This window comes from Macaca nemestrina, chromosome 15 (assembly GCF_043159975.1).
Source record: "Macaca nemestrina isolate mMacNem1 chromosome 15, mMacNem.hap1, whole genome shotgun sequence".
Taxonomy (NCBI): Eukaryota; Metazoa; Chordata; class Mammalia; order Primates; family Cercopithecidae; genus Macaca; species Macaca nemestrina.
The window spans coordinates 7,590,423-7,613,546 of NC_092139.1; the positions used below are offsets into that span (position 1 = coordinate 7,590,423).

The 23,124-nt window shown below is 51.1% G+C and overlaps 1 protein-coding gene across 2 annotated transcripts in view; it reads left to right on the forward strand.

The window, feature by feature from the left end:
• Positions 1–23,124, forward strand: part of LOC105470618 (bone morphogenetic protein 7) — a 99,497-nt gene that overhangs the window by 65,618 nt on the left and 10,755 nt on the right. The window contains exon 4 of one of the 2 annotated variants that reach the window (XM_011722778.3): positions 18,435–18,632. The exons of the other annotated variant lie outside the window; for it this stretch is intronic. Coding sequence (XP_011721080.1) covers positions 18,435–18,632 — 198 coding nt within the window. The remainder of the gene's footprint in view (positions 1–18,434; positions 18,633–23,124) is intronic. 2 annotated transcript variants of the gene reach the window in all.

Sequence of the window (23,124 nt, forward strand, 5' to 3'; positions counted from 1 at the left end):
TGGCCTATTTGTAGTTTTGATAGATAATGTCAGTTTGGCTTCTTTAGAGGCCATTCCACTTGCGTCTCCACCAGCAATGCGTGAGGGTGCCTGTTTTCCCATTGTTGCCAGTTCAAGTTCTCAAACATAGATTTTTGCTAATCCAACAGATAACAAATGGTATCTTGTAGCCTGACTTTGCTTTTTTTCTTATTCTGTGTGAGGTGGGGCATTTTGTTCATGTGTGCCATTTGCAGTTTCTTCCTGCACATGGTATGTTCATATCCTCTGCCCATTGTTCTGGTAAGTTTTGGTCTTTTTCTATATGATTTTGGTTCTTTGCAGTTTGAGCAGCAAACATTTCCCCAGTTTTTTAGTTTAATTTTTACTTTGCGTATGCTGGATTTTGCCACGTGGATTAAGACAGTGGAGCTTGGCCAGGCACAGTGGCTCACGCCTGTAATCCCAGCACTTTGGAAGGCCGAGGCAGGTGGATCACTTGAGGTCAGGAGTTTGAAACCAGCCTGGCCAACATGGTGAAACCCTGTCTCTACTAAAAATGCAAAACAAACAAACAAACAAAAAATAGCCAGGCATGGTGGTGCGTACCCATAATCCCAGCTATTCAGGAGGCTGAGGGAGAAGAACCACTTGAACGCGGGAGGCGGGGGTTGCAGTGAGCCCAGATGGCACCATTGCACTCCAGCCTGGGTAACAGAGAGAGAATCCATCTCAAAAAAGAAAAGAAAAAAAAAGACAATAGAGCTGAATGTAATAACCTTTTCCTTGATTGATCCTGGACTTTGTCTCTTTTTCAATTCTTATCAAAGGCCACTGCCTTAGTCTGGAGCTGGAGGCACATCCTGGCCAGCATCTTGGGGATAATTTATCAAAGTGTAGTTTAGGGGCCCTATCTCTTTCTCCAGCTTAGGTGCCTGGCAGTAGGATGTGGGTAGCAGGAACAATTCCAGCATTTGATAGGCCTGCGGGAGGTCTGAGTGAGAAAATAGAGACCCTCCTCACCCCAGACCCTCCAGAACATGCGCTCTGCCTGAGTTGTAGAATTACTCACGTAAAGTCACAGGCCATGTGAGCGGACTGAAGAGTTTAGCACACACTCTTGTCCCCTGAATCCCAGATCAGTCTTCTTTCTACTGCTTGTCCCCCCACTTCCCCCCCACCCTGCAACTTGTTCTTCTTCCCCTTTCCATGCCCCTGAGAGTTAAAAGTGGTCCTAGAAGACACTGGAGCTTTCCATTGCTATCTTAGGGGTTGGCAAACTCTAGCCTGCTGACCAAAGTCAGCCTGCAGCCTGATTTGTGTGTGTGTGTGTGGCCTGTGATCTAAGAATAGTTTCACATTTTTAAATGATTGAGGAAAATTGAAAGAAGAATAATATTTAATATCATATAAAATTACATGAAATGTACATTTTGGTGTCCATACCTAATGTTTTATTGACACAGCCATACTCATTTGTTTATATTGTGTCTGGGGCTGCTTTTATGCTTTCACAGCAAAGTCGAGTAATTGTAACAGAGACCCTGTGGCCCGCTAAGCTGAAAATATGTATTATTTTCAGAAATACTAACAGAAAAAGTTTAAATATGACGAATGCTAGGCTGAATAAATGAAACAGATTTCTCTGCAGGACTTATCAGAGCATTTATTTTGCCAGTGTCCATTATGAATCTCTGGATAGGAAATATTGCCTCAAGGAATTCCAAACTCATCTAGCAACAGAATCATTTGACTCTTCTTTTTCCCTAGAAGCCCCTGTGGAACATTCTAGGGATAAGATAAAAATGAAGTAATATGGCTAAGGTGGACTTAATTCCCTTCTTCACAGTAACCGTTTCTGTGGACTTGTAGATGTTGGGGAGACCTTCCAACTGGGCCCCAGTGGGTTCTGTGCTTCTCTGTCTTGCCTGCCCGGCTGGTTCAGGTGATTTTTCTCTTATTTGATGCCAGCCCTGTGGCCAGCTCCTCCTAGTACCGCTCCTGCCTTCACCATTCCCCCCAGACACATTCAGAGTCCTTTTGCCCTTTTTGCCTCCAGTACCTACTCCCCCCATTGTCCAGGTTATGGGGAAAGGCTCAGCATTGGCGGAGGCAGTGCCGCCCAATGGTTAGAGCTCAGGCTCCCGAGCCAGGCTCCCCTGGTTCAAATCCCAGCCCTCTTGTTTCCGGCCTTGTGACCCAGGGTGAGTCACGTAATGTGTCTCATCTGGAAAATGGGGTTAATAATAGTTTCCATCCCCAAGGGTGGTTGTGAGGGATTAGATGAGCTCATGTGAGTGAAGAGTGTAATTGCTCAGTGTGTGGTTGCTACGGAGCACCGCTGTGTCTTGTGATCATCACAATTACCCAGCAAGGTAGATGCTATGGTTCACATCCCCGTGGTGCAGGCAGGAAATGGAGGCTCCTGAGAACCTGCCGGGGCTCCGTATTTCAGCAGCCCACCCAAGACCCTCTCCGTAGGCTGCAAGTTGCTATCTAGAGTCAGATCAAGGATTAGATGCTGCGTCCGTGACCCCCTCTGGCTCCGTGACACCTTCTTTGCCCCTCCTGGGCAGGGCGCTGGGGGCCGGGTGTGGTGCCACCGCCCAGGGACTTGGCTTGTCCAGGTGCTGTGCGCGCCCAAGCAGTGAGTTTGGTGTGGTTGCCCAAGTCAGGGGAGGATCACCCACTCAGATTGTCAGGGAGGGGCAAAGTATATAATGGCCAGTTGGCTGTGTGGAGTTTTGGACCTTTTGGGGATGAGCTAAGGAGCAAGTGAGTCCAGGATTTTCGAGACATCATGGCTGTGAAAATGCTTTGTTTTCCCTACTGTGGAGGATCTCAAGCCTGGTGTCCATCAGGGTCACCCTGCAGGGCAAACTGCACGTGCGGGTGCCTGGGCTCCATTTCAGACCCACAGTGGGGGATCTCTGATGATGCGCCCAGGAATATGCCCTTTTTCCCTAGTAACTTTAGGGGTACACGTGGTTTTGGTTCCCTGGACAAATCATATAGTGGTGAAGTCTGAGATTCTAGTGCTCCTGTCAGTCAAGTAGTATACACTGCACCCAATATGTAGTTTTTTATTCCTTAGTCACCTTTTAAAATAAGACTTGGGTAACTTGAGGCCTGGCCAGTGACAACACTCTGGCAAAGTCGTGTACAGTGCCTGGGGCAGCCTGTTTACAAGATGGTGCCTGGGCTGACAGGTGCCCCTTGGGTTCTGGGTCTCAACCCTCCCCTGCCGGATCCTGCACGGGGAAGGGCAGCAGGGCCTGTGGGAGGTGGTGTGCATCCGACAAATCAGTGCACACCTGCTTTGTGCCTGGCCCCGAGCTGGCTGCAGAGGCCCTGGTCCCTACCCTGGGAACTTCTTACTGACCTTAACTCAGAGAATAATCTGCCTGCACCAGCATCCAGAGAAGACAGGGGCCCAGGCAGCAGTGCCCATGCCCATGTCACCATCCAGAAGGGGTAGAGACAGGGTCGCCTGAACCTTGCAACCACTAGGCAGTTACACTGTGCCTGGATGTAGAAGGCGCCCTGGCAGCTGCTGGAATTTGGAGTCTGTACACCTCCTGGGGCCTTACTTTTCTCATGCACACAATGGGCATGTGGAGGAGAGTAATTTGGGCCAGTGTGCTTCCATTCTAGTGGGGCGCAGCCATCAAAGACCTTATTGCGGAAGCCTGGTGTTTGACCCGACGTGAGCCCCTGCCTGCCAGTGGTCTCCAAAACTCCAAAGCCCAGATGGCGCCCTCCTTCCCTCCCAGCTGGCCACGGGTGGGGGGTCTTGAGGTCAAAGTGCAGAGGTGCCCTTCTGAGACCACCCAGGAAGCATGCGTCTGTTTCCTCTTCCTCCCAGCTGGGCCCTCCTGTGAGTCACCACGCGGAGCAGCCGCAGCTGGGGCTCCGCTCCGGGCCAGCGTGCCCTCGTGGGGAGAAGCCTATAACTCCCAGGCACCTGCAGCTCGTCAGGAGGGGCCGAGCTGGGAGCCCGGTCTCATCTCCCTGGGGATGGGCTGGCGCTGCAGGAATGAGGGCTGGAGTCTGTTTGTCTTTCCCTTAGTACAGAAGAGAGGAGAGGCAGCCTCTCCACTTGTTGCAGCCCCCAGGCTGTGCTTCCCACCCATGGACTGGCTGTGTCCTACACCCCACACTGGATGCTGGTGTCAGGGACCCGGGGTGAATCTAGCACTTCCCAGAGCCCTGTGAGAAAGGAGAGGATAGAGAGGAGAGCGAGAGGAGAGGAGAGGAGAGGATAGAGAGGAGAGGGAGAGGAGAGGAGAGGAGAGGATGGGAGGGGAGGGGAGAGGGAAGAGCGAGAGGAGGAGGGGAGAGGAGAGGAGAGTGAGAGGAGAGGAGAGAGAGGAGAGCGAGAGGAGAGGGAGAGGAGAGAGAGAGGAGAGGAGAGGGAGAGGAGAGAGAGAGGAGAGGAGAGAGAGAGGAGAGGAGAGAGAGAGGAGAGGAGAGGAGAGTGAGAGGAGAGGGGAGGGAGAGGAGAGGAGGAGAGAGAGGAGAGGAGAGTGAGAAGAGAGGGGAGGGAGAGGAGAGAGAGGAGAGGAGAGGGAGAGGAGAGGAGAGGGAGAGGAGAGAAGAGGAGAGGAGAGGGAGAGGGAGAGGGGAGGGAGAGGAGAGGGGAGGGAGAGGAGAGGAGAGGAGAGGGAGAGGAGAGAGAGAAGAGAGGAGAGCGAGAGGAGAGGGAGAGGAGAGAGAGAAGAGAGGAGAGAGAGAGGAGAGGAGAGGGAGAGGAGAGGAGAGGAGAGGAGAGGAGAGGATGGGAGGAGAGGGGAGGGGAGAGGGAAGAGCGAGAGGAGAGGATAGAGAGGAGAGGAGAGGGAGAGGAGAGGGAGAGGAGAGGAGAGGCCAGGCACCCTTGAGTGGAGGGAATCCTGCAGCTCGGGGCTCCTCCCACCTTGTGGCCTTAAGGCAGAGGAGCCCTCCCTGCAGGCCAGGCCCTGAGCTGCCAGTGTCCATGCAGCTTTTAGAAGCAGGATCGACGAGCAGCCCCTGCACATACATACTCTGGCACCCATGGCCCTGTCATAGCACAGCTCCTCAGTCACCTCTGTGTAGTCTCAGCAGCTGCTCCAACCTCTTGGGGTCTTGTTCCTTTGTCTGCTCCATGAACATAATAACATCACGGATTCTGTAGGCAGCTGGAAGAAGGAAGTGAGTTCACAGAACATGCTGAATCCTGGGCCCAGCTCCCTGTCTGCGCTCATGAATGTTAGATGTTCTAATTGTTGATTTATTTAGTTCTCACAATAATCCTGCCCAGGTAACACAATTGATATCACCAGCATTTTATAGATGAGGAAATAGAAACTGAGAAGGTGGGGAAACTTGCTCGTGACTCCCAGGTGTAGACCTGGGCTCTGACCAGAGGACTGTGACTCCAGCCCCCTTCCTCTTTGCTGGAAAATCTTCCAATGAGTGTGTTCACCAGGCTGCAGCCTCAGGATGGGGTTTGGAAGGTAGATGAGCACCTGCAGGGGACCCAGCCTGGCCGTCCAGAGGTAGAGATGTCAGGACCCTCTACCATGTTAGGTCTTGCCTGGCTTCTCACCCGGGAAGGAAAGTGTTTCTAGAAAGAACTCAGAAGACAGTAGTCTTCTTGTAGGAACCACTGTAGGAGCCCCCTTTGCAGAAGTGGCCAGGGCTGCACTTGACTTCCATGGGCTCCTCCCTCCATTACCAAAAAAAAAAAAAAAAAAAATTAGAGCCGGGCACGGTGGCTCATGCCTGTAATCCCAACACTTTGGGAGACCGAGGCAGGCAGATCACAAGGTCGGGAGTTTGAGACCAGCCTGGGCAACATGGTGAAACCCCGTCTTTACTGAAAATACAATTAGCCAGGTGTGGTGGTACACACCTGTAGTCCCGGCTGAGGCAGGAGAATCACTTGAACCCAGGAGGTGGTGGAGGTTGCAGTGAACCAAGATCATACTACGGCACTCCAGCCTGGGCAACAGAGTGAGACTCTGTCTCAAAAAAAAAAAAAAAAAATTTAAATTAAAGTATGTTTTATGGTCATGTTGGTATCAAGATGAATATTATAATTCTTGGTGAATTAAAAATTAAAGATTATTTTTGAGATGGGGTCTTGTTATGTTGCCCAGGCTGGCCAGGCTCAAGTGATCCTCTGGCCTCAGCCTCCTGAGTAGCTGGAATCGCAGGTGCCCAGCTTTGAATTAAAACCCAAAACATTCTCAGATACTAAAAGTTCATGTTTTATCTTCCGATTATAAGAGACATTATTGCATTTTCATGGGCCCTGCATCCCAGCATGGGGAGTGAATGATGAATGATGGTCTTCCCCCGCCCCCACTGTTAGAACAAGTTTCCTACAGCAAACAGCCTCTCCACTTATGTTGGAAGTACAGTTATTCACTCAACAAACATTTGCATGCCCCTATAGCGAGCCAAGGACTGTTCTAGGCACCAGGGGTACAGCCTGAACAAAAGGAAGATTTGGCTGTTGTGTTGCTCACATTCTTCTAGGAGGAGGCCCACCAGTAACGAGAGACCATGTACTGAAGGGCAGGGGTGAAGCCATGCAGATAAGGTCTGAGGCTCTGAGTATGGTTCAGAAGGGCTTCCTGCTGCTCTACAAACCAACACGCCCATTTTCCTTGTGCTGTCTTCCACCCGCAAAGCCTGCTGCAGAGAGATGAAGACTGATTTGGGCTGGGGAGACTCTCATCCTTGCAGACATGGAAGCAGCAGGTCATTTGTCCCAAGAAAGGGACTGCACCCTTTTGTCCTGGTTCATGGTGTACCCCTTCTCTTCCTTGTTTGCAGAAGAAATCACTCGGGACTCAGGAGGGCCACGTCAATCAGCCCTGCCTCTCAGCTCCAAGAAGATGACCAGGGAGGCCTTGTCTGCCTCATATCATACTCCCTCGTTGGGGACCCATTTCTCCAGCTCCTGCGAGCGCTGGCTCTCCATCCCCTGAGCTCCAAGGCCATAGGGCACCTTCTCTCCCTCCTGCACCCCATCTTTGCTTCCTGCAGTCGCCTGGGGGTCAGGAGCATGTGCATTTTGGCTATCTGCATGCAGAGAACCCCGAGCGTCTCTCCTGTGACACGAGAGCACGTGTCTCGCTTCATGCTCATTCCAGATTGAATTGGATGGGATTGCAGAGCATTTAAAGGATTGAAGGGCATGTGCTGTCCAAGTGTGACGCTCAGCTGTGGCAGCTGAGGAAGGAGCCAGGAGGTGAGCCACTCGCCTGAGGCGGCTGCAGAAACTAAGCCCCACAAAGCCAAGGCTGGTGAGCGACGCCGCCCACAGTGCAGCTGGCTCCAAGGTGCCTTCGCTCCATGCGATTGCTTCACATCCTGTTTGTCCAGAAGCCGGAGAGGGAGAGGAAAGAAAAGGCCTGATGACCCAGTGGCTGGGATCGGTCCTTCCAGGGCTGGGACGGCAGGGATGGGGAGGGCGGATTTGGGTAACTGGGGCCAGGCAGATGTCACAAGTGTTAAACTAAGTTCTCACTTGTCACTTGGGCCTTGGTCCATCGAGAGAAGTGACTGGAGTGAATGTGTTTTTCACAATTAATGAGAAACATTCTTGTGGTGTGGGCCTTGGAGGGGTAGCCTATAGCCCTGGGCCTGGAAAACAAAGAAGCCACAAGGAAACCCAGATGCCACCCCTGTGCAGTGTGGGTGGGCTGCATCCCCTCCTTTACCAAGGGGCCCCACTGTGCTCCCTGCCTGCTCTTCAGGGTCTTTCTGCAGAGCTCGCTGGGTTCCTCGGGCTGGCCACGCCGATTTTGCTCAGGTCGCCTGGGGTTTGCCAGTGGTGCTGGGATGCACTGGCTGGGCCCTGTCCTCAGCTCACTCTGAGTCCTGCCTCCGCCCGGCTCCTCTTGGAAGGCCTTTCCCTCTATTCCTCAGCGAATCCCTCCTACCTTTGGAGTCCCCGTAGGTCACCTATGTCCATGCCTGGGCAGGCTCTCTTGAGTTTTGGGGGATCCTTTTCCCTGCCATCACCTGGACTGATTGGCAGATGGTGCAGGGGTCAAGCTCGCAGGCTCCAGTTGGCTGGGCCAGGGTGTGGACTCCATCTCTGCACTCCCTAGCATTGGATCCCTGGTGGGTGACTTTGCGCCTGTGACCTTGCTTTCCTCCTTTGTAAATGTGGGGTTACGATTCTACCTTGAGAGGTTCCAGTGAGTAGCGATGCATGGAACGGGCTCAGCACGGTGCTTGGCACACATTGGTGGGCTTTCATTTTTGTTGAGAAGCAACGATGGAATCAGCTGTACCCAGAATACTTATACTAGCGAATAATTGAAGATAATGATGTCTTATCTCATGAGGATATTGATGGTTTTCCCTACAAGTCTGGAAGTAATTGGATCTAGGGTTGGTTAGAGTCATGGTCAGCCAAGGTTTTCAGTAAAGTACCAGAGAGTAGATATTTTAGGCTTTGAGAGTCAGATGTTTGTTTTTGCCTGCTGTTTAGTGTGACAGTAGCCACAGGTCATGTGTTCCTGACTGTGCATCGACTGTGTTCCAATAAAACTTTATTTGCAAGAACAGGCAGTGGGCTGGATATGGCCTGCAGGCTGTAGTTTGTTGACCCCTGGGCTAGAGTATCAATAGGCTCAAGGTTTTTTTCCTTCCGGCCTCCTCACCTTGACAGCGTTGACATTTTGTCCTGAGGCTCTCTCATCATGGTTGGCAACGTGGCTGCCTCCATGTCCCCAAGCATGGAAGGAAAATGCAGTGGGCAAGAAGGAAGAATGTTTATCTCATCATGTGCCTGCCTTTTTTGGGAAGAAGACACTTCTGAGAAGCCTGCAGTATCCATCCCCAGCAGGAGCTGCAGGGGAGGCTGGAAAGGGTCTAATGTGCAACCTTCATGGATGGAGGAAGGCCAGGCACGAGGGGGCCGCGCATGACTGTGGGGTCCACACCAGCCACTTCTGCCTCACCTGCCTGGTGAGGGTTGGGTGAGAATGGTTTGGGCCTCCTCCATTCTGCTCTGGACCATTGGAGCAAAGGTGTGGTCAGACAGCTTTCCTGGCCTCTTCAGACAATAGTAGCTGTGATGCTTTGTGAACAGATGGCGCCTACAGTGTGCAAAGGGCTGAAGTTTTGGCAATGTGAAGGACTCAGTTTCTGCTTTATGTTGGAAAAATGCCAAGGTAAGTTCACCCCAAAACCTGTACACTGTGTCTCTCATTATATGCATAATCACCAAAGCTGGAACCACCAGATGGATGGATAAAAATTGTGCTACTTACATACAGCAAAAAAAAAGAATGAACTGTTGAAACACGCAGCTACGTGGATGATCTCAAAGGCATTGTACAGGTTGGAATAAGCCAGTGCCAAAGAGTGGCATTGGTATAAAATATCTAGAAAATGCAGTCATGGGGATGTGAGTGGGTCCGTGTTTGCCAGAGGCCGGTGGTGGGGGCCATGTGACTACAAAGCGGAGTTTCTCAGCCTTGGCACTACTAGGTAATTCTCAGTTGTGGGGCCGTCCTGTGCATCTTAGGATGTTAACAGCTTCCCTGGCCTCCACCCACTTAATGCCAGTAGCAACTACTCAGTTACAACTACCAAAAATGTCTCAAACATTGCCACATGTCCCTTGGGGAGCAGCATCACCCCAGTTGGGAGCCACTGAGCTAAAAGGCAGCTTGGAGAGTTCTTTGTGGCGTGGAGCTGTTCTGTATCCCCATTGAAGCTGGGTACTGGCATCTATACACGTGCTAGCACTTACAGATGGGCATACCAAAAGGGGTCGATTTTACTGTACGGTAACTTAAAAACTGAGACTTCAAAAAGCAACAAAACACACCACAGAGAGACAAGCACTGAGTCCCAGTGAAGAAACCAGCCAAGCCTTGGCCTCTGGGCCCCTCTACCTGCCTCTCAGGTAGGCCAGACCTCTTTCCCACCCGGCTGCTGCAGGCTGCAGAGGGCTCAGATGCCATTACCCTGCAGGAAAGCCTTTCTGTCCCAGCCTTAAGGAGAATATCTTGGCAGATAGAATAGAAGATGCCCAGTTAAACTTGAATTTCAGATGAACAACGAAGAATCACTTAGTTCAGCATGTCCCCCATGTTGCAAACATTATGTGTTTATCTGAAATTCAAATTCAATCAGGCACCCTGTGTGGTTTTTTTTGTTTGTTTTTTGTTTTTTTGCAATATCTGCTATTCTTGGGCAAATCTGCAGGCTTTAAAAAAAAACCTCTCAAACCTCTGCTAAAATATGTTTTCCAACTTTCTCAAACATACAGATTTTATGGTTAAAATATGATGCACGTCCTGCCTCCCTGCCTACATCAGTTTGTTCACCCACCTCACCCCTATGCCTTACAGATGCGGGCTGGCTTCCTAGCCAGTGTGACTTGTCCAGGACATTTAAATACAAATAATCAAAGTAAATAGTTACACGCACTGACTAAATCTGATATTTTATAATATAAAATGAAAAGGAATTGTTCTCCTGCAAAATAACCTTTCTCAGCCCTTCCTGGGGTATTAGAACAAAATAGATGTTACATATGCAAACACCTATGTTAGTATGTGCTTTATATATATAAAATATATTAATATGTCTTCTATAATATATTATGTATAATAGTATATATTATATAAGTATATATTATATATAATATATAATACATATTATAGCATATATAATATATATTACTATAACACTAATATAAAATATATATAAATATATATAAATATAACTTTATAATATAAAATATAATATATATAAATATATAAATTTATAAATATTATAAATATATATTATATATAATATACCATATGTACCATATTATATATGGTATATACTGTTATATACCATGATATATATACTATATATAATATACATTTTTATATCATAGTATATTTTATATGTATATATTTTTTAGGTGGAGTCTCGCTGTGTCACCCAGGCTGGAGCGCAGTGGCACGATCTCCAGCTCACTGCAACCTCTGCCTCCCAGGTTCAAGCGATTCTTGTGCCTCAGCCTCCTAAGTAGCTGGGATTACAGGCATGCACCATGATGCCTGGCTAATTTTTTTTTTGTATTTTTAGCAGAGATGGGATTTCTCCATGTTGGCCAGGCTGGTCTCAAACTCCTGACCTCAAGTGATCCACCTGCCTCAGCCTCCCAAAGTGCTGGGATTACAGGCGTGAGCCACTACACCCGGCCTACATTTCTTTCTTCCTAGGTGTAATCAGGCTAATTTACGTGCAGCTCCCCATGGGAGGGAACTTTCCTTCTTTTGGCCCCACCAGAGCCTGGGCCTGTCTTGCCGCTGGAGCACCCCAGAGCACAGGGTAGTGCTGGGCTCAGTACCCGAGGCATGAACACGTGTTCGGTAAATGAATCTTCAGGCACTGGTTGCTGCTTCATGATGCACCTTCTACGTTCATTAATCTCATCTTGATAAAGCACTACATTCTCTCTCGGGTTTTGTAGGTCGGACTCCGCTGCGATGACTCACCTTTACACACCTTCCTTTCTTGGCTTGTTTAGGGAGTGTGTTTGTACAGCCACGGCTCTTGACCAGGGACGGTTTTCCTCCCAGGGGACATGTAGCAATGTCTGGAGACATTTTTGGTTGTCATGAAATGGAGAGGTGCCGATGACATTAGTGAGAAGAGGCCAAGGGTGCTGCTAAACATCCCACCATGCATGAGGCAGCCCCGATGCCCACCGTGCCCGAGTGGGCAGGCCCACCATGCTGGCTGTGGCCTGTCTGGTGAGCAAGCTTTGGAGCCAGCATTAAAGCTGGCTTCTGTGCAGGAGCATTGGGTGAAGGAGACCATCCTTTCCCTGAGGTGTTGAGCTTGGAGGAGGAGGAGGGTAGTATGTGTGAGGGTCCCAGGGAAGCCGGCCCTGAGCATGGTGGGGCCTGGAGGAGGGGCGGGCAGGAGGGGACGTGCTTCTGGACCACCACTCTCTCTGCCAGCCCTGTTGGTTCCCCACATGGCATTCAGAATGGGTCTCCCACCACAGAACCCTGGCCACATCGCCCCCTGCCCAAATCCCTCGCTGGGTTGGGACACCCTGCATGACCCAGCCCCTACCCACCTCGGCCTCACCCCCTTGGGCTCCTTGCTCCTTCTCTCCGGCCTCACCCCTTCGGCCTCCTTGGTCACTCTCTCCGGCCTCACCCCCTCAGGCTCCTCACTCACTCTCTCCAGCCTCTCCCTCTCTGGTTCCTTGCTCACTGTCTCCAGCCTCACCCCCTCGGGCTCCTCACTCACTCTCTCCAGCCTCACCCCCTCTGGATCCTGGCTCACTCTCTCCGGCCTCGCTGGCCTCCTCACTGTGCTGAAACACACTGTATTTCTCATGAACCTGGCATGTGCCATTCCCTCTGCCAGGAATATTCCCTCCCCAGGCCTCCCATGGCTCACTCCGCCCTGTGCTCCAGGTGCCTCCCAGACACCTTCCCCACTGTGCCCCACTGTCGTGTCCCTGCTACCCTGTCCTGGGTCCTTCCTAGTGCTTGCCACCATCAGACACAGCACTCTACACCCCTGAGCCGATCTCCCTCTCCAGTCAGCTCCCTGGGTGGTTGCGTTCTCATTCACTGATGTGCCCCAGCCCCTGGCACATAGTAGGTGCTCAAGAAATAGTTGCTGAATGAATCAATGAAAAAACAAGTTAGTTGTTCAAGCCTGGGACACAGAACCTACATTAGGAGAAGAGGACGAGGCAAAGGATGCTTCTGTCTCAGCGTTTCCAGATGCGAAGCTCCTCTGTGGCCTCCAGGGAGGAGGTCAGTGCGTGTTTCATTGACGTGGAAATATGTCTGCAATATATTACGTAAAGGGCAGAGTTATATAAAACAGGATTGACGGTGCAATCCCAATCACGTGGAATCGCACCCTGTGTCTGCGTCACGCGTGTGTGACGGGGCAAGCCTCACGGGTGCGGGTGAACTTAGAAGGGCCCTGTGCTGGGTTTGCTTCTGCTGTCCCTACGTTGAAATGATGAATCACTTTTGAGCAAGAAGTCCTGTGTTTTCATTTTGCACTGGGCCTGGCAAATTGTATAGCTGGTGCTGGCGCCTGGAGATGGATGGGAGGTCGCTGCCCGCACATGGGCTCTGAGCAAGACGTTCCAGGGCCTACGTTCTCTGTGATTTCCTCTGTTTGCAGTCATCAGGTATTGTTTTCAGAGCCCCCTGTACCCCAAGAAAAAGTCAGATAACTGAGTTTAGAGTATTTCAGTCCAATTTCTTCCAAATGACTATAGTCAGGCATTTGACATTTCAAGGAATACCAGAGACAAAAAGACCTAGCTGTTGGGAGAAGTTGTCCCCTCCCTACCCCTGGGGTGTTGACCTCCAAGCTCATGTGTAGACCCCATGCCCTTCTGGGGAGCCTTGATCCTAGTTGAGTACCAACTGTATACCCAGACGGAAGGGAGGCCTTGGGTGTGTTTGCAGCACGAGGGCTTGTAGCCGTCGTGGCAGAGAATGCAGGCTTTGGTTTTGACAGACCAGGGTTCGAATCTTGGCCTTGCCATGGACCAGCTCAAAGGCCTTCCTCACTCAGTCTTGCTCCTCCTTTGCAAAGTGAGCTTGCGGCATCTGCCCTGGGGCTGTGTTGAGGATGGGGTGGGCCGTGAGCTCCCAGTCTGCTGTTGGTGAGGCAGGCATTTATTCATTGAGTATATAGCCAGACTGTGCGGTAGGCATCCTTACAGTTATTCATAAAAACTGTCCCTCTAAGGCACAGTGAGTGGGTCATTCCCACCCCTGTTTTGCTTTTCGGCTTTTTAAAAATGTGAGATCTAATTTTCCTAACATAAAACTCACCATTTCAAAGTGTACAATTCAGTTGTTTATTTTTAGTATATTCTCATTGTTGTGCAGCCATCTCGTTGTCTAATTCTAGTACGTTTCCATCACTCCCGCCGAAATATCCCTTAACAGCCACTCCCTGCTACCCCAACCCCTAGCTCTAGGCAACCAGTCAGCTACTTTCTACTTCTATGGATTTACCCGTTCCAGACATATCACAGAAATGCGATCATTCAATGTGTGGCTTTTGCATCTGGCTTCTTCCGTTTGGTGTAACGAGTTTAAGGTTTGTCCGTGTTGTAGCATGGATCAGAAAATGACTCCTTTTTATGGCAAACAATATTCCACTGTATGGATACACCGTATTTTGTTTATCCCTTCATTAGTTAATGGACATCGAGTTGTTTCCACTTTTTGGCCACCATAAATAATGCTGCCGCCAACTCTCGTGTACAAGTTTTTCGTGTGAACCTGTGTTTTCAGTTCTCGTGGGTACACACCTAGGAGTGGAATTGTTGGGTCACGTGAAGACTACATATTAAACCCATTTTAGGAATTGCCAGTGTATTTTCTGTATCCCTCTGTTGTTGTTGTTGAAGGTGAATAAGTGTCTGCCGTGGTGTTGTTCAGCCTTTAGGTTAAAATCCTGAACCTTTTCCCAAACTCGGTGACAGAGGGGAAGATTCCATACCTGCCCTCAGAGCACCTGTTCCATGTCAGGTCCCAGATGGCTGGCACCATGCTCCCTGTCCCCAAGTCTCTAGGAAAGGGACAAGAATAACCCAAAATACCAGTTCAGACTAAGCAGTCAAAGGGTTTTTCATCTTAGTGGCTGGGGTGAGAATGCGGGCTTCAGGGCTGACTTGATCCAGTGACTTAGCAATGTCGGCAGAGATCCGGTCTCTCTGCTCTGCCTTCTACCAGCGTGGCCTCTTTGGAAACATGGTCACCTGTGATTGCCAGATGGTGGCCGTTTCTGTGGCTGCGTCCATCCGTCCTCCCTCAATCCTGTTGAGAGAGAGAGAGAGGGCAGGGAGAGGGGGCGGGGGGCTTCCTTCTGGACACCGGAGTGGGAGGCTTCTTTTCCAGAAACCTCCAGGATACCTCTCCTTCATTTATTGGCCACAATGGGTCATGTGCTCATCCCTGAACTAATCACTGTAGCCAGAGGATTAGCTGCCTTTTATTAAACCACAGGCCCCTCCTCTAAGGCCAGCGTGGAGGCTGTGTAAGCCACAACTGCCTCAATGAAAATCCGATTGGCTACCAAGGAAAGGGGGGGCAGATGTGTCTCATGGCATCATCCCCATTTTACAGATGAGGAAATTCAGGCCCCAGCATACAACTTGCCTCTCTCAGCCCGCATAGGCTGTTTAGTGGCAGACGTGGGTTTAAACACCCTTGAGACCCACTTCTTGCCCCTCTGTCCTGACACTTCTCAGCTGAGGCTGTGGCTCCCTGGATGTGGCTGTCCTGACAGCTGCCCAAAGCAAGTCAGACGCCTCTGCTCAGAGGCGCAGAGAGTTTTTGCAGCGCGTGGATTTAAGGTATCTGGAACAGCATCAGCTTTTCAGGCCAGGCATTTTTATTTTGCCCTAAAAGCCTTCTGGGGGGAAACACAATTCCTAGGGGCTCAGCTTTAATGGTTTCTTTTATAGAACCATTCAAATTATAGATGGGTGAACTCGGGGAAACCCCGCTCAAGAATGCAGGGAAGCCGAACGTTAAAGGGGGTTAAGGTAAAATAGTGGCGGGTTGGGGGAAATGTGTTCTTTTAAACATTAGTTGTTAAAAAACCAAAGTGAACCCCCTGGTGCCGATCTGGTCCTGGGAGGCTGGGTTTCTGGACTTCTGGCCCGTCTGGGGGACTCCAGGTGAAGTTAATTCCAGATGTGAACGGGCCCATCACTTGCTGGCCTCTGACCCCTCCCACCCAACTTGGGGGCACTGTATCTGCAGAGGCTCAGTCCCCCCAACTCCCTGTTGTCCTCATCTGGGTTCAGATTCTGATTTGTGGCTTCCAAGCCGGGTATCCCTGGGTGGGTTATTCAGCGTCTCTGAGCTTGTGCTGTCATGTGTGAAATAGGCTTTGTTTCCAGTGGATGCTTTTTTTGTTTTTTGGCTTTGAAATACTCATCACCCCCAGGCATGGTGTTACATATATATTGCCAATGACCTCATCATCATCGGCCAATGGAGAGGTAGTGTGTTCTTGGGTCCATCTGCAGAGCACAGGACATGGAGTTTGCTCCCTCCACTTTCCTCCCCTGTTTTCCGGGACCCCATACCCTGCTGGTGTCCCCATTCTTCCTGCCCAAGCTTCTTTCAGATCCTTCCTTACTGGGTACTCCTGCACAGTCTCCACTGCATTCTCCTGACCTCTCAGTGGAAGACAGAGGCCACCTAGGCTCAGTCTTCACATTGCTTCTCAGGCTGCACATTTTCCCCAGGTGAGCTCATCCAGTCTTCTGGCTTTAAATCCCATCTCTATGCTGGGGATGCCCAAGCTTACATTACTATCTGGACCACTGCCCTGAGCTAGCATTTATTGAGTACTTAGGGTGTGCAAAGCTCTGCCTTGAGCTAGCATTTATTGAGCACTTAGGGTGCACAAAGCTCTGCCCTGAGCCCCAGCTGTGCATTAAGTGACAGAGGCAGGGCTTTGAACCCAGGCGGTCTGGCCTGGGCCCGGCTGCCTCCCTTACTAGCCCAGAGCTCATCTCTTCCAATTGATCAATTGATCAAGCCTAGGCCAGACCTCTGCTGCCCACCTGACACCTTCCTTTTGGTGTCAAGTAGGGATTTCAGATAATATCTGCTAAACCAAACTGCATTTTGTCTTCTACCCTCTATTTCCCAGCTTATGCTCCATTGCCTCAGTTTCCCTACCTTGGTAAATAGCCCCTCTCTTCTTCCAGGGGCTTGAGCCAAGAGCATGCCAGTCTCATGAGACTCCCCTTTATCTCACACCTTTTATAATCCCTCCCCAAATTCAGTCCTAAATCTGCCACTTTCCTGGTTTGGAGGCTGTGTTCTCGTTATTTGAGATGTCACCTTTGGGGGAAACTGGATGAAGGGCACCTGGGACCTCCCTGTACATTGTCTTTCAACTTCCTGTGAATCTGTAATCATTTCACAGCAAAAAGTTAAAACCAAAATAAATTCTAAAGGTGGATTTTAAAAATGAACTCTTGAGGATCTGGCCATTTCTCACCAGCCTCCCTCCCCACCACCCTGGGTCCAGTCTCACGTCACCTCTGACCTGAACCATTCTGTTGCCTCCACCTGGTCTCCCTGCTTCCAGGTTGACCCCTGCAGTCGGGTCTCCAGGGGCAGCCTGAGTGACCTTATAAAAACCACTGAAAGTCCCACCCTAGTGGTTCTCACTTCTTGCAGAGTGCCTTGGTGTCCTAACCAGGGCCCTGGATGTGAAGTTCCACTCACTGGGTGGCTTGAAACAACAGGGCTTTATTCTCTCACAGTCTGGAGGCTAGAAGTCCAAAGTCAAGGTGCCCCACAGGGTTGTCCTCTTACAAAGGCTCCAGGGAGGAATCCCTCCTTGCCTCTTCCAGCTTCAGTGGCTCCTGGTCATCTTTGGTGCTTCATGGCCTCTGTCTGCCCCGGGCTGTTTGCATCTGTGTCTTTATGTGGCCTTCTTAAGGGGACACTAGTCACTGGATTAACGCTCATCCTAATCCAGTATGAGCTTATTTTAACTGACGACAGCACATCTGCAAAGACCGTGCTTCCAAATGAGGTCACATCCTGAGGTTCTGTGTGGGTGTGAATTTTAGGGGACACCAGCCACCCAGGACACTGGGCTGAGGCAGGTGCTTGTGGGTGTGAATTTTAGGGGACACCAGCAATGCAGGACAGTGGGCTGAGGCAGGTGCTCGTGGCTGTGAATTTTAGGGGACACCAGCCACACAGGACACTGGGCTGAGGCAGGTGCTTGTGGGTGTGAATTTTAGGGGACACCAGCAATGCAGGCCACTGGGCTGAGGCAGGTGCTCGTGTTGCCAATAGGACCCAACCTGACTCATGCCCGTTCTGCCCCTCCCAGTTGTCCCTGCTACTTGCCCCTGCCCCTTGAACACACCCTCCTCGCTCCTGCCTCCATACATTCACCTCTGCAGTTCCCTCTGCCTGGAATACACTCTTCCCAAACATCTACTGAGCCCCCTCACTCACTGTTACCCAGATCTCTACTGAGATGGCCCCTGTAGTCATTAGGGTTGTTTGTAGTTGCTCCCACCTTCCCTGGCACAGAGCAAGATTGCCCCCCAACTCCCTGATATTAGGCAGATACCATGACCTGCTTTGGCCAATGGAATGTGAGTGGCACTTATGGGGTTCGCTAGCTTGCCACCTTCCGCAGCCCTCAGCCTGGTTCCCCACCCCTTATATTTCCTGCCTGCCTTCCCCACTTGCATGGAAACCCAGAGAACAGGACGTTTTCTTGGCTGCTCTCGCAGTTGTGTTCCAAGTTCCTTAAACAGTACCTGGCCTAGAGTGAGTACTCAATAAATACTTGCTGGATGGAGGAATAAAGAGTTCATGAATGAACTGGGAGGCGTAGCGTCTCTGCAGCCCTGTCCCGCTCGTGGCCCTCCTGTAACTACTCTTCTGTGCACTTGGCTGCTTCCTGTCCAGGGCAGAGCATCAACCCCAAGTTGGCGGGCCTGATTGGGCGGCACGGGCCCCAGAATAAGCAGCCCTTCATGGTGGCTTTCTTCAAGGCCACGGAGGTCCACTTCCGCAGCATCCGGTCCACGGGGAGCAAACAGCGCAGCCAGAACCGCTCCAAGACGCCCAAGAACCAGGAAGCCCTGCGGATGGCCAATGTGGCAGGTACGCCCAGGTAGGGGGGATCACAGACTCACCACGGGAACCCAGCAGGGCCCCAGCGGGACCCAGCAGGGGACTGACTCAAAATCCATTCAGGTGCTCGCCAGATGGCTCAGGAAGAAAACCCCCAAATCCTTCCCTACACAGAGCATCTTAATTCTGTAAAAGTAATAAACTAGCTTAAAAATGCAAGTTGCAAAACATTAGTATAATACAATGCCAAGCGTGTAGATATTTAAATAGACAGAACAATGGCAGCGCTTGCAGCTACACAGAGATGAAGGAAGACTCTGAAACATGGATGGGAAGACCCCCGGGGAGCTTACCCCATGGAAGGAGGGGGAGGAAGAAATGGGGAGGTAGAATTTGCTGTTTCTTTATTTCATAAAATGAAACATATTTTAAATTCATGGCAAACTTTAATACTTGATAAATATATATGTATATATGTATATTTGTATGTGTGTGTGTGTATATATATATATGGTTTTTTGTTTTTTGAGACAAAGTCTTACTCTGTCACCCAGGCTGGAGTGCAGTCGTGCGATCTCAGCTTACTGCAACTTCTGCCTCCCAGGTTCAAGTGATTCTCCAGTCTCAGCCTCCCGAGTAGCTGGGACTACGGGTGTGCGCCACTGTGTCCAGCTAATTTTTGTATTTTTTTAGTAGAGATAGGGTTTCACCATGTTGACCAGGCTGGTCTCAAACTCCTGACCTCAAGTGATCCACCTGCCTTGGCCTCCCAAAGTGCTGGGATTACAGGCGTGAGCCACTGCACCCGGCCAGGTGGTAGGTGTTTAAAGAATATATGATTTGTGCTACTCAGGAGTCTGAGGCAGGAGAATGGCATGAACCTGGGAGGCGGAGCGTGCAGTGAGCCAAGACTGTGCCACTGCACTCCAGCCTGGGCGACAGAGCGAGACTCTGTCTCAAAAAAAAAGAATATATGATTTGCAATACTTTTCAGTTTGTTTGAAATGTATCTTTACAATAAATTTTTAAAAAATTAAAGCTAATATTTTCATTGCAAGCAAATCAAACATTAACAGTAAATATAAGTAAAGTTAACGCATTGTGCGAAGGAGACTTCCAGGGGGTCGCACTCTGCAGGTCCTCTAGAGCAGACAGCTTTTAGCCCATCATGTTGTGTGGTTCTTGAGGCTCTGAGGTAGATGGCCTCCCACTTCACAGAGAGGAAAACTGAGGCTCGAAGAGGGTAAGTGGTTTGTCTAAGGGCATGGTGTAGGTAAGTGGCAGCCCTGGGATTGGGTCTCTGGGGTCTGGGTTGTCCCTTGCCCCAGGCCCTCTTTCCTGTTGGATGTTGCCAGGGCCATCTGCCTGGCCTGGATGAGCTTCAGTGTCCCCAACAATCCCACTGAGTGCTTTCTGACAAGTCACCAGGCATTTGTGGGGCCCCCACAGGAGCCTGGCTTTGTCCCGGGCACTGGGGCTGTGGCTGGGGTGCAATCCCTTTCCCCATAGGCTGATTGGGGAACCGACATTGACAGCCTGTGGTGGCCTGCGGGTGCTGGGGTCCCAAGAAGGTGCATTCTGGTTTTGGGCTTTGGGGGCGGGCTGGCCTGGACCAGCCCTGCTGGCACTGTGGGCGTCTGTGGACAGCCCTCCCACACCCCTTGCCTGGCTCACGCCCCACCACATGCAGTGTCAAGTCTGCCAGAAGATGCATCTGGACTCGTCCCAGACCAAAACCAAAGCTTCGAATCAATGAACCTCACAACAAACCATTTTCCAGTGGACTGGAGGGGTGACACCCGCCCCCAGATCCAAGGAACCCAGTTTGCTCCCTATCCCCAGTCCCATCCCGCCGGCCAGGGGAGCTGCTGCCTGGGGGTGCTGTTTCTCTGGCTCTTCAGGAAGCCATTTGCAATGAGCAGGGCAACAGCCTCTCCAAGATGCCAGTGTCTTAATCTCTGGAACCCGTGAACGTGTCACCCTCCAGGGCGAAGGGGAGTTAAGGCTGCCCTTGGAATCACAGGTGCTAATCAGCTGGCCTTCCAATACGCGGGCTCTGTGTAGCAGGGTGGCCCTATCAGTCCTTATAGGAGAGAGCCTTTGCGAGCTGTGGTTGGAGCCATGTGAGCACAGAGGACAGAGGGGTGGAGATGAGCGGGGCCACCAGCCCTGTGATGCGGGTGGCCTGGAGAAGCTGCACAAGGCAAGGAAGGGATCCTCCCCTAGAGCCCCCAGAAGGAACCCATCTTGCCCACACTTGCATTTACCTGCTGAGACTGGTGTTGGACTTCAGAGCCACAGAGCTATCATCCGTTTGTATTGTTTTGATAATTTGTTTGGTAATTTGTTAAAGCAGTAATAAGAAAGAATACATCTTTGTTGGCAAAGTGATTCTCTTTCTCTTTCTTTCTTTTCTTTTTTTTTTTTTTAGAGACAGGGTCTTGCGTCGTTGCCCAGGCTGGAGGGCAGTGGTGTGAGCATGACTTACTGCAGTCTTGACCTCCTGGGCTCGAGCAATCCTCCCCCCTGAGCCTCCCGGGTGGTTGGGACTATAGATGGATGCCACCACAGCTGGCTATTTTTTGTAGAGACGGGGCCTCCCTCTATTGCCTAGGCTGGTCTGGAGCTCTTAGGCTCAAGCTGTCCTCCCACTTTTGCCTCCCAAAGTACTGAGATTACAGGCAAGTTAGTGCTCCCAGCCTCCCCAGAGTGCTTCTCTCATCCTGCTAAGGAGCTGGGACACAGCCGTCTGGGGGCCGGCTCAGGAGGAGTTGCAGCCTTCTTGGCTCCAGGTTGATCACAAGGCAGAAAAAGGTCTGAGGTGCAAACCTGCCCTGCCGCTATGTGGGAAGCTATTATCTGCTTATCAGCTCTGGGGCCTGCGGTTGGTCCCAGGAAGCACCTAAGGGCAGCAAGGGGCTATCGAGAAAGGTCCTGGCGAGAGGACAGCAGCAGCCCCACCCCCAAACTAACCCTCTAGTGCCAAAAGCTTCTTCCTCCTCACCTAGCCTAGCTTGAAATTTATGTTCATTTTGCTTTTCAAGGGAGAAGGCAGGTCAGCAGGGTTGGTGGCCTTTTTCAGACAAGGCTTCCTGACCCCTGGCAGATGTCCTGGGGCCCCCAGATGGACCTCAGTGCGTCTGTGTGGCCCAGAGTGTGTGTAGGGATTCTGTGTATTTTCTTTTCTGGCAGGTGGATCCATTTTTCCAGGTGTCTCAGAGGGGTCTGTGGTCTCCCAAATCAAAAACCAACTGAATTTCTTCATTTGTATTTAAAGCCTCTTTTATGCTGGACTCTTGAAGGCCGGGGTTCAATGCTGAACACCCACACAAAGGCTGCCCTTAGGGGTGTTAATTTAGGACAGGAAGGAGGGGGTTGCCATTCACATCCATACATAGTAACAAGCCCAGAGTCAGGGTGGTGCCCAGGGAACCCAGCCCATCCCGAGGGATGCAGACAAGATTTTGTGGTGAGTGAGCTGAGAGCTCTGGGCCCAGTGGGTGCCCATGAGGCCAGGCTGGTCCGGAGAGGTTGCTCTGGGCTGTGAGACCTGCAGGGGCAGAGGCCTGTGCTGTGGGGTTTCCTGGAAGCTTTGGGGAGGGGGCAGGAGGCTGTGGGGGCTGAAGCAGGGGAGGGGAGCGAGGGTGGTGAGTCAGGACTTCTCTTGAGAGCCTTGAATTTGAACTTCATGCCAAGCATGTTCAGAAGTCTTTGCAGAGATTCAAGCTGGGGTGTGCGGTGCAGGTGATAAGATCATTCTGGCTGCTCTAAGAAAGGTGAGGAACAGGGTAGGTGCCGAGGGGGTGCTCGGAGCCTGGAGACTCCCTAGAGGATTTTTACAGATCATCCAGGCAGGAAGTGCGGCAAACTCCATCCCGGGGAAGACTTCCGTGTCTTGGAGCTCCATCGGGTGCACGCACCTGGGTAACGAGGGGGAGAGGAACTAGGCCTGGCAGGTTTAGAATTCAATCTGATTTTCCCCACCACCTCCTCATCAAAGCCCCACCAAGTCTCCATTTACACAGCTCCCAGGACGGGGCTCTCACTGTTTCCCGTGGCAGAAATTCATTGCTGGGAACCTGCCTCCTTCCCGCGGATCGCTCGTGGCCCTGTTTGAAGTTCTTCTAAAACCTGCCTGGAAGTTAAGAAAAAAGTAAAAATAAAAAATACCGAGGCCCGGCCCCACCCTAGGCTTAGGCCAGAGTCCCTGAGTGTGAGTGTGAGTATGTGTGCCTGTGTGCCTGCCCCTTTGAATCGCTCGTTCCCCTCTGCCCCCCCACCCCTGTGATGGGCTGGAGCCCTGCCGTGGGGCCACACAAGTTGAATCTCGGCAGCCTTGTGTGTGCCGGAGCGGGGGCACATGCTCTGGCACGCTACCCCACGCGGAGCTTGCTTTCCTGCCCACCAGCCCCCTTCCCTGGGGCTTCACGTGCTCTTCAGATGGTGCAGTTTGGGGTTGAGAAACTGGGTCCCTGCACTTCCTTCTCCCCACCCACGTTTGGACCCAGCTCCCTGGTAAGCA